This window comes from Sturnus vulgaris, chromosome 32, assembly GCF_052056855.1.
Source record: "Sturnus vulgaris isolate bStuVul1 chromosome 32, bStuVul1.hap1, whole genome shotgun sequence".
Lineage (NCBI taxonomy): Eukaryota > Metazoa > Chordata > Aves > Passeriformes > Sturnidae > Sturnus > Sturnus vulgaris.
In genome coordinates, this window is record NC_142274.1 from 580,319 (window position 1) to 591,158 (window position 10,840).

General features: G+C 58.2%; 1 protein-coding gene across 1 annotated transcript; it reads left to right on the top strand.

Moving 5' to 3' along the window:
• Nucleotides 1-279: 279 nt before the first annotated feature.
• LOC106864095 (NEDD8-conjugating enzyme Ubc12) lies at nucleotides 280-9,408 on the top strand. Its single transcript, XM_088154828.1, has 6 exons — nucleotides 280-523; nucleotides 2,963-3,057; nucleotides 4,152-4,190; nucleotides 4,983-5,086; nucleotides 6,001-6,064; nucleotides 8,495-9,408. The coding sequence occupies exons 1-6, from the start codon at nucleotides 415-417 to the stop codon at nucleotides 8,633-8,635; spliced, it is 552 nt and encodes a 183-aa protein (XP_088010954.1). The 5' UTR covers nucleotides 280-414; the 3' UTR covers nucleotides 8,636-9,408.
• Nucleotides 9,409-10,840: the final 1,432 nt, after the last annotated feature.

Genomic DNA, 10,840 nt, shown 5'->3' on the forward strand with positions numbered 1-10,840 from the left:
TTCGGAGATTTCCGGAAGGTTTCGCGCGGCTCCGGACATCCCTGAGCCCGTTCCGCAAAGCCCCGAAACGGTTCCGAAGCGGTTCCGGAGATCCCCGAGGCGGTTCCGGAAGTCGCCAAGTGACTCCGGAGATCCCCGAAGCGATTCCGGAGCTATCCGAACTCTCTCCGGCGCCTCACGAAACGTCTCCGGAAGTTGCCGAGCGCTTGTGAAGCGGTTCCGGAGAGTCCCGAGCGGTTGCCGGAAGTTGCCGAGCGGCTCCGGAAGTTGCCGAGCCGGCCGGCCCTCAGCACTCGCCCCCGGCCCCCGTCGCCCCCGGACCCCCCAAGCGGAGCCGCCCCCGGCCCGGCCCCGCTCCCTCGGCCCCGGGGGGGGCCCGGACCCGCCCCGGCCCCGCCGCCCCGGCCCGGCAGGATGATCAAGCTGTTCTCGCTGAAGCAGCAGAAGAAGGAGGAGGAATCGGCGGGCGGCACCAAGAGCTCCAGCAAGAAGGCCTCGGCCGCGCAGCTCCGCATCCAGAAAGGTCTGGGGGGGGTCGGCGGGCACGGACTGGGCCCAGTAAAGGCCGCGGACTGGGCCCAGCAGGGCCCTCGTGGCGGGCAGGCACCGGGCTCGTTAACGGCCCCGTGGGGTCTGGTACTGGTCCCAGTAGGGCCTCCATGGGGGCCGGGACTGGGAGCCATAGGGCTCTGATACTGGTCCCAGTAAGGCCTTGGTGAGGGACAGGTACTGGTCCCAGTTAGGCCCCAGTGGGAGGCAGGTTCTGGTCCCAGTAGGAGTCCAATACTGGTCACAGTTAGGCGTCAAGGAGGGGCAGGTACTGGTCCCAGTAGGGGTCACATACTGGTGCCTGATAGGCCCCAGTGGGACACAGGTACTGGTCCCAGTAAGGGTCACACGCTGGTCCCAGTCAGGCCTCAGGGAGGGACAGCTACTGGTCCCAGTAGGGGGCAGATATTGGTTCCAGTAGGGGTCACACACCAGTCCCAGTAGGGGTGAGGTACTGGTCCCAGTTAGGCCCCAGTGGGAGGCAGGTACTGGTCCCAGTAGAGCTCACATAGTGGTTCCAGTAGGGGCCCAGTACTGGTCCCAGTTAGGCCTCGGGGAGGGACTGGTACTGGTCCCGGTAGGGGTCAGGTACTGGTCCCAGTAGGGGTCACATACTGGTCCCAGTCAGGTCTCAGGGAGGAACGGGTCCTGCTCCGAGTGGGGCCCTGGGGGAGGTCAGGTACTCGTGCCAGTAGGAGGCAGGTACTGGTCCCAGTTAGGCCCCAGTGGGAGGTAGGTTCTGGTCCCAGTAGAGATCACATAGTGGTTCCAGTAGGGGTCCAGTACTGGTCCCAGTTAGGCCTCAGGGAGGGACTGGTACTGGTCCTAGTAGGGATCACAAACTGGTCCCAGTTAGGCCCCAGTGCCATGCAGGTACTGGTTACATACTGGTCCCAGTTAGAACTCAGGGAGGGACAGGTACTGGTCCCAGTAGGGGTCACATACTGGTCCCAGTCAGGCCTCAGAGAGGGACGGGTCCTGCTCCGAGTGGGGCCCTGGGGGAGGTCAGGTACTGGTGCCAGTAATGGTCAGGTACTGGTGCCAGTAGGAGGCAGGCACTGGTCCCAGTAAGGCTTTGGTGAGCGTCCCAGTTACGTCCCAGTTGAGGTCAGGTGCTGGTCCCAGTAAGGCCTCGTTGGGGGACTGGTACTGGGACTGATCGAGCTCTGATACTGGTCCCAGTTAGGCCCCAGTGGGAGGCAGGTACTGGTCCCAGTAGAGATCACATAGTGGTTCCAGTAGGGGTCCAGTACTGGTCCCAGTTAGGCCTCAAGGAGGGGCAGGCACTGGTCCCACTAGGAATCCCATACTGGTCCCAGTGAGGCCCCAGTGGGAGGCAGGTTCTGGTTACATGCTGGTCCCAGTTAGGACTCAGGGAGGGACAGGTACTGGTCCCAGTAGAGATCGCATACTGGTCCCAATTAGGCCTCAGTGAGATGCAGGTTCTGGTCCCAGTAGAGATCACATAGTGGTTCCAGTAGGGGCCCAGTACTGGTCCCAGTTAGGCCCCAGTGGCATGCAGGTACTGGTCCCAGTAGGAATCACATACTGGTCCCAGTTAGGCCCCAGTGGGAGGCAGGTACTGGATCCAGTATGTGATACACACTGGTCCCAGTTAGGACTCAGGGAGGGACAGGTACTGGTCCCAGTAGGGGTCACATACTGGTCCCAGTAGGGGTCACATACTGGTCCCAGTAGGGGTCACACACTGGTCCCAGTCAGGCCTCAGGGAGGGACAGGTACTGGTCCGAGTGGGGTCCTGGTGGAGGTCAGGTACTGGTTCCGGTAATGGTCAGGTACTGGTGCCAGTAGGAGGCAGGCACTGGTCCCAGTAAGGCTTTGGTGAGAGTCCCAGTTACGTCCCAGTTGAGGTCAGGTGCTGGTCCCAGTAAGGCCTCGTTGGGGGACTGGTACTGGGACTGATCGAGCTTTGATACTGGTCCCAGTTAGGCCCCAGTGGGAGGCAGGTTCTGGTCCCAGTCGAGATCACATGCTGGTCCCAGTCTGGTCCCAGTAAGGGTCAGGTACTGGTCCCAGTATGGTCCCAGTAAGGGTCAGGTCCTGTGTGTCCCCATGTGTGTCACCTTTATTCCTTATGCCACCTGTGTGTCACCTGTGTGTCCCTGTGTCACCTCTGTGTCCGTGTTTGTCACCTGTGCAGCTCTGTCACACCCATCTCCCAGGTGTCCCCAAATGTCCCCAGGTACCCTCAGGTGTCCCAAACTGTCCCCAGGTATCCCCAGCTGTCCCAGCTGTGTCCCCAGATGTGTCCCTAGTTGTACCCAGGTGTCCCCCCAGATGTCCCAGCTGTCCCAGGTGTGTCCCCAGCTGTACCCAGGTGTCCCCCCAGGTGTCGCAGGTGTGTCCCCAGGTGTGTCCCCATTTGTCCCCAGCTGTCCCCGTTTGTCCCCAGACATCAACGAGCTGAACCTGCCCAAGACGTGCGAGATCGACTTCTCGGACCAGGACGACCTGCTGCACTTCCGGCTGCTCATCTGTCCTGACGAGGTGGGGACACACCTGGCACACCTGAGTGACGTCATCGGAGTCACCTCACTGGCGTCACCTCTGCCATCCGTGTGTCATTGGCACCTGAGTGACATCATCTGTGTCATCTATGTCACCTGTGTGTCATTGTCACATCACATCATCTGTGTCACCTGTGTCATTGTCACCTGTGGCACCTGAGTGACATCATCTGTGTCATTGTCACATGTGTGTCACGATCACCTGCGTGTGTCACATTTGTGTCACCTGTGTGACATCATCTGTGTGACATCTGTGACACTGTCACCTGTGTGTGTCACCTGTGTGTCACCCATGTGGCACCTGAGTGACACCTGTGTCATTGTCACTGTGTGTCATTGTTACCTGTGTGTGTCACCTGTGTGATCTGTGTGACGTCTGTGACACTGTCACCTGTGTGTGTCACCTGTGTCACTGTGTGTCGTTGTTACCTGTGTGTGTGTCACCTGTGTGACATCTGTGTCATTGTCACTTGTGTGTCATCTGTGTCACCTGTGTCATTGTCACCTGTGTGTGTCACTCGTGTCACTGTGTGTGTGTCATTGTCACCCGTGTCACTGTGTGTGTCACTGTCACCTGTGTCACTGTGTGTCACTGTCACCTGTGTCACTGTGTGTCACTCTGTGTCCCCTGTGTCACTCTCTGTGTCACTGTGTGTGTCCCCTCTGTCACTCTGTGTCACTCTCTGTGTCACTCTCTGTGTCCCCTGTGTCACTGTGTGTGTGTCACTCTGTGTCACTCTGTGTCCCCTCTGTCACTCTCTGTCACTCTCTGTGTCCTCTCTGTCACTCTGTGTCACTGTGTCACTGTGTCACTGTGTCACTCTCTGTGTCCCCTGTGTCACTCTGTGTCCCCTGTGTCACTCTCTGTGTCACTGTGTGTGTCACTGTGTGTGTGTCACTCTCTGTGTCACTCTGTGTCACTCTCTGTGTCACTCTCTGTGTCCCCTGTGTCACTCTGTGTGTGTCACTCTCTGTGTCACTCTGTGTCACTCTGTGTCACTGTGTCACTCTGTGTCCCCTGTGTCACTCTCTCTGTCACTCTGTGTCCCCTCGCTGACGTTTTTCTCTCCCCAGGGTTTTTACAAGGGCGGAAAATTCGTCTTCAGCTTTAAGGTCAGTGCTGGGCCACCAAACCTCCCCTGTGGCCACCAAACCCCCCCTGTGGCCACCAACCCCCCCCCTGTGGCCACCAACCTCCTCCCTGTGGCCACCAACCTCCTCCCTGTGGCCACCAAACCCCCCCTGTGGCCACCAAACCCCGCCCTGTGGCCACCAAACCCCACCCTGTGGCCACCAACCCCCCTGTGGCCACCAACCCCACCTGTGGCCACCAAACTCCCCCTGTGGCCACCAACCAACCCTGTGGCCACCAAACCCCTGCCATGGCCACCAAGCCCCCCCTGTGGCCACCAAACCCCACCTGTGGCCACCAACCCCCCCTGTGGCCACCAAACCTCCCCTGTGGCCACCAAACCTCCCCTGTGGCCACCAAACCCCACCTGTGGCCACCAAACCCCTGCCATGGCCACCAACCCCCCCCCGTGGCCACCAAATCCTCCCTGTGGCCACCAAACCCCTGCCTGTGACCACTAACCCCCACAATGTGGCTACCAAACCCCCCCCATGGCCACCAACCCCCCTCCCCTGTGGCCACCAAAATTCCCTGTGGCCACCAAACCCTCCCTGTGGCCACCAAACCCTTCCTATGGTCACTGAGCCGTCCCTGGTGGCCACTGAGCCGTTCCTGGTGGCCACTGAGCCATCCCTAGTGGCCACTGAGCCATTCCTGGTGGCCACTGAGCCGTCCCTGGTGGCCACTGAGCCGTTCCTGGTGGCCACTGAGCCGTCCCTGGTGGCCACTGAGCCGTTCCTGGTGGCCACTGAGCCGTGCCTGGTGGCCCCCAGGTGGGCCAGGGTTACCCTCACGACCCGCCCAAGGTGAAGTGTGAGACCATGGTTTATCACCCCAACATCGACCTGGAGGGCAACGTGTGCCTCAACATCCTCAGGTGGGCTACCAACATCCCCGGGGGGCTACTGACACCTGGGGGGGGCTACTGAACATCTGGGGGGGCTACTGATACCTGGGGGGGCTACTGACACCTGGGGGGGGGCTACCAACACCCCCGGGGGGGCTACTGACACCTGGGGGGGCTACCAATACCCCTGGGGGGGGCTGCTGACACCTGGGGGGGGCTACTGAACATCTGGGGGGACTACTGATACCTGGGGGGGCTACTGAACATCTGGGGGGACTACTGATACCTGGGGGGGCTACTGACACCTGGGGGGGCTACTGAACATCTGGGGGGGGCTACTGACACCTGGGGGGGCTACCAACACCCCCGGGGGGCTACTGACACCTGCAGGGGCTACTGATACCTGGGGGGGGCTACTGAACATCTGGGGGGGCTACTAACCCTGAGGAGGATACTGACAGTCCTGGGGGGGCTACCAAAATCCCTGGGGGGGCTAGTGGCACCTGGGGGGGGGCTACTGAACACCTGGGAGGGCTAAAGGCACTGGGGGAGGGCTATTGAACATCTGGGGGGGGCTACTGATACCTGGGGGCCTGTGGCCACCTGCTGGTGGCTGTGGTGGCCATGGTGGCCATGGTAGCCATGGCTGTGGTAGCCGTGGTAGCCATGGTGGCCATGGTAGCCATGGTGGCCATAGCTGTGGTAGCCGTGGTAGCTATGGTAGCCATGGTGGCCATGGTAGCCATGGTAGCCATGGTGGCCATGGTGGCCATAGCTGTGGTAGCCGTGGTAGCCATGGTGGCCATGGTAGCCATGGTAGCCATGGTGGCCATGGTGGCCATGGTGGCCATAGCTGTGGTAGCCGTGGTAGCCATGGTGGCCATGGTAGCCATGGTGGCCATGGTGGCCATGGTGGCCACACTGACCCGTGGCCGTGGCCGCAGGGAGGACTGGAAGCCGGTGCTGACCATCAACTCCATCATCTACGGCCTGCAGTACCTGTTCCTGGTGAGGGACTGGGACACCTGGGGACACCTGGGGACAGCTGGGGACACACCTGGGACACACCTGGGGGGACCTGGGACACACCCGGGGACACACCTGGGACACACCTGGAAGGGTTGGGGACATGGGGGGGACACCTGGGGGATGTTTGGGGACACCCGGAGGGGGGGGCACCTGTGGGGCATGGGGACACACCTGGGGAGCTTGGGGACAGGGGGACACACCTTGGGATACACCTGGGGGGGGGGTTGGGGGCACACCTGGGACATGGGGACATCTGGGGGGAGTTTGGGGACACGGGGACATACCTGGGGGGGGTTGGGGACACACCTGGTGGCCTTGGGGACACCTGGGAGGGTTCAGGGGTCCCGGGGGGGGGGGGTTCGGGGTTCAGCAGTTCTGGGTCCCCCCCCCCCTAAACGGGAACCCCCCAAATCCCCGAGCCCAAACCCAAAAACGGCTCCGGGCCCTCCCCCCACACCTTGGGACCCCCAAAAACCCCACAGGGACCCCAAACAGGGCGAGTTGGGGCCGGGGGCTCTTTGGGGTGGGGGCTCAGGGATTTGGGGACGCTTTTGGGAATTTTGGGGTCCCCCCCAATTTTGGGGTCCCCCCAAACCCCAAATTTCCCCTAAAAAGGAGCCAAGCCCCAAAGACCCCCCCGAGCAAAGGGAACCCCAAAACAGGAGGCAAACCCCAAACAAGGGGATTTGAGATCTGGGGGTGTTTGAAGGGATTTTGGGGTGGGGGCTCAGGGATTTGGGGACGGTTTTGGGAATTTTGGGGTCACCCCCTAATTTTGGGGTCCCCCCAAAACCCAGATTTGTCCCCCAAGAGGAACCAAACCCCAAAAAGGGCTCCTGACGCCTGGGGATGTTTTAGGGATTTTGGGCTTATGGGATTCTGGGGTTTCATTAAGGGGGTTTTAATGCCTGGGGTTGCTTGGGGTGATTTTGGGGTCTCTCCCCCCTATTTTGGGGTCCCCTAAACCCCAAATTTTCCCCTAAAAGGACCCAAAGACCCCCCTGATCAAAGGGAACCCCAGATTTTCCCCAAACCCCAAACCCTGGGATTTTGGGGACATTACGGGGTTTGGGGGCTCCTATTTCCTGGGGTTTCTTGGGGGGGATTTTGGGGTCTCTCCCCCCTATTTTGGGGTCCCCTCAAACCCCAAATTTTCCCCTAAAAGGACCCAAAGACCCCCCTGAACAAAGGGAACCCCCAAAATCTGAGCCAATCATGGATTTTGGGGACATTACGGGGTTTGGGGGGCTCCTATTTCCTGGGGTTGTTTGGGGGAATTTTGGGGTCTCTCCCCCCTATTTTGGGGTCCCCTAAACCCCAAATTTGTGCCCTAAAAGGAGCCGAACCCCGAGGACCCCCTGAACAAAGGGAACCCCAAATTTTCCCCAGATCCTGGGATTTTGGGGACATTACAGGGTTTTGGGGGTCTCCCATTGCCTGGGGTTGTTTGGGGGGGTTTTGGGGTCTCTCCCCCCCTATTTTGGGGTCTCCTCAAACCCCAAATTTTCCTCTAAATGGAACCAAACCCCAAAAAGGGCTCCTGACACCTGGGGATGTTTTAGGGATTTTGGGCTTATGGGATTTTGGGGTGCATTAAGGGCTTTCTAATGCCTGGGGTTGTTTGGGGGGGTTTTGGGGTCTCTCCCCTCATATTTTGGGGTCCCCTAAACCCCAAATTTGTGCCCTAAAAGGAGCCGAACCCCGAGGACCCCCTGAACAAAGGGAACCCCCAAAATCTGAGCCAATCATGGATTTTGGGAACATTACAGGGTTTTGGGGGGCTCCTGGTGCCTGGGGTTGTTTGGGGTGATTTTAGGGTCTCTCCCCCCTTATTTTGGGGTCCCCTAAACCCCAAATTTGTGCCCCAAAAGGAGCCGAACCCCGAGGACCCCCTGAACAAAGGGAACCCCAAATTTTCCCCAAACCCTGGGATTTTGGGGACATTACAGGGTTTTGGGGGGCTCCCATTGCCTGGGGTTGTTTGGGGGTGATTTTAGGGTCTCTCCCCCCTATTTTGGGGTCCCCTAAACCCCAAATTTGTGCCCCAAAAGGAACCAAACCCCAAAAAGGGCTCCTGACGCCTGGGGATGTTTTAGGGATTTTGGGCTTATGGGATTCTGGGGTTTCATTAACGGGGTTTTTAATGCCTGGGGTTGTTTGGGGTGATTTTGGGGTCTCTCCCCCTCATATTTTGGGGTCCCCTAAACCCCAAATTTTCCCCTAAAAGGACCCAAAGACCCCCCTGAACAAAGGGAACCCCAGATTTTCCCCAAACCCCAAACCCTGGGATTTTGGGGTCGCTCCTGGGTTTTGTGGGGCTCCCATTGCCTGGGGTTGTTTGGGGTGATTTTGGGGTCTCTCCCCCCCTATTTTGGGGTCCCCTCAAACCCCAAATTTGTGCCCCAAAAGGAGCCGAACCCCGAGGACCCCCTGAACAAGGAGGCTGCCGAGGTTCTGCAGAGCAACCGGCGCCTGTTCGAGCAGAACGTGCAGCGCTCGCTGCGGGGCGGATACGTGGGCGCCACCTACTTCGAGCGCTGCCTCAAGTGACCCCAAAAAACGGGAAAAAAAACAAAAAAAACCCAAAACCCCCCCCCAAAAAAAAAAGATCCCGAATTCCACCCCCTCCCAAACCCCAGAAAAAGAAAAAAAAAAAAAAACAAAGCCCCGATTCCATCGGCCCCTCCCCCGGACCCCGCAGATTTCCCGTCGGTTTTGTGTGTGTGGGGTTTGGGGTTTTTTGGGGGTTTTGGGGTTTGCTGAGCCCTGGGCGCTGCCCTTCCCCTAAAAATATCCTAAAAAAAATCCCGAAATTCTGAGCTCATACCTAAAAAAAAAAACCCCAAAACTCTGAGCTTATACCTAAAAAAAAAAAACCAAAACTGTGAGCTCATACCTAAAAAAAATCCCCAAAAATCTGAGCTCCTACATAAAAAAAAACCCCAAAATTCTGAGCTCATACCTAAAAAAAAATCCCAAAATTCTGAGCTCCTACCTAAAAAAATCCCAAAACTCTGAGCTCATACCTAAAAAAAATCCCAAAAATCTGAGCTCATACCTAAAAAAAAAACCCCAAAAATCTGAGCTCCTACCTAAAAAAATCCCAAAACTCTCCAGCCACCCCAACCCCACTGGGGTCTGTCTGTTGGGGGGGTTTTGGGGTTTGCTGAGCCCCGAGCGCTGCCTGGAGTGACCTCCCCTAAAAATATCCTAAAAAAAAAAAAAAACAAACCCAAAACTCGGAGTTCCTATCTAAAAAAAATCCCAAAACTCCTCGAACCCCCCCTAAAAAAAAACCCCCAAAACTCTCCAGCCACCCCAAAGCGATTGGGGTCTGTCTATTGGGGGGGGGGTTTGGGGTTTGCCCACCCCCCCCAAAAAAAAAATCCTAAAAAAAATTCCCAAAACTTCTTGAGGTCATCTCCCACCCCCCCAAAAAAAAAAAAAAAAAAATCCCAAAATTCCTCGAGCCCCCCCACCCCAAAAATAAACCCCAAAACTGCCAGACCTCCCCCCCCCAACCCTGGAACCCCCCAGACCAAATTTGGGGGCTCTGTTTGGGGGGGGGGGGGTTATGGGGGCGGCTGATCCTGAGCTGTGCCTCGAGTGAACCCCCCCAAAACTCCCCCAAATAAAACCCCAAATAAAACCCCAAATAAAAACCCCAAAATCCCCTCAGCCCCCCCCAGGACCCCCCCAAAACAACTGAGGGGGGGGGGGGAGGGGCACTGACCTCGAGTGACGCCCCCCCCCCAAAAAAACCCCCAAATCTCCCCCAAAAAACCCCAAATCCCCCCCAAATCCCCCCAAAATCCCCTGGGGGGGGCTGGGGGTCACTTCCTTCAGCGCTGCCTCGAGGGACCCCCAAAAAAAACCCCAAAACCCCCCAAAATCCACCCCCCCCCCCCCTATTTATTCCCCCCCTGGGGGCGGGGAGGCCCCTCCCCCCCTGCCCCTCCCCCCACCCCCAGCGCTGCTCGGGCCCAGATTAAAGAGCCAAGGGACTGGTTTGAACTGGTTTGGACTGGTTTGAACTGGTTTGGACTGGTTTGAATTGGTGTGGGATGGTTTGGACTGGTGTGGGATGGTTTGGACTGGTTTGGACTGGTTTGAACTGGTTTGGGATGGTTTGGACTGGTTTGAACTGGTTTGAACTGGTTTGGACTGGTTTGGGATGGTTTGAACTGTTTTGAACCGGTTTGGGATGGTTTGGACTGGTGTGGGATGGTTTGGACTGGTTTGGACTGGTTTGAACTGGTTTGGGATGGTTTGGACTGGTTTGAACTGGTTTGAACTGGTTTGGACTGGTTTGGGATGGTTTGAACTGTTTTGAACCGGTTTGGGATGGTTTGGACTGGTTTGGGATGGTTTGAACTGGTTTGGACTGGGAGGGGGGCGGGACTCGTTATACTGGTTTACACTGGGCGTGGTACTGGGTTATACTGGAAGGGTGGAGTGGGTGTTACTGGTTAAACTGGGATGGGCCCAGTTCCATTCCTCAAAGTTCCCAATCCCAGTATCCCCAGTTCGCAATCCCATCGCTCCCAGTGTCCCCAGTTCCCCCAGTCTGTCCGACACCTCCGCGCCGCCAGGTGTCGCTGCCGCGGGCGGAGCCGCTCCGGTCGCTGTTCTCGGTGTCCGTCACCGGAAGTGGCCGCTCCGGCCGCTGTTCTCGGTATCTGTCACCGGAAGTGGCCGCTCCGGCCGCTGTTCTCGGTGTCCGTCACCGGAAGTGGCCGCTCCGGCCGCTGTTCT

Bases quoted from the DNA above. Each gene is read 5' to 3' on its own strand.
- LOC106864095 (XM_088154828.1), top strand. From the start codon at position 415: ATGATCAAGCTGTTCTCGCTGAAGCAGCAGAAGAAGGAGGAGGAATCG. The intron at 4,191-4,982 runs GTCAGTGCTGGG...GGTGGCCCCCAG, and splicing joins AATTCGTCTTCAGCTTTAAG to GTGGGCCAGGGTTACCCTCA. The intron at 5,087-6,000 runs GTGGGCTACCAA...CCGTGGCCGCAG, and splicing joins GTGTGCCTCAACATCCTCAG to GGAGGACTGGAAGCCGGTGC.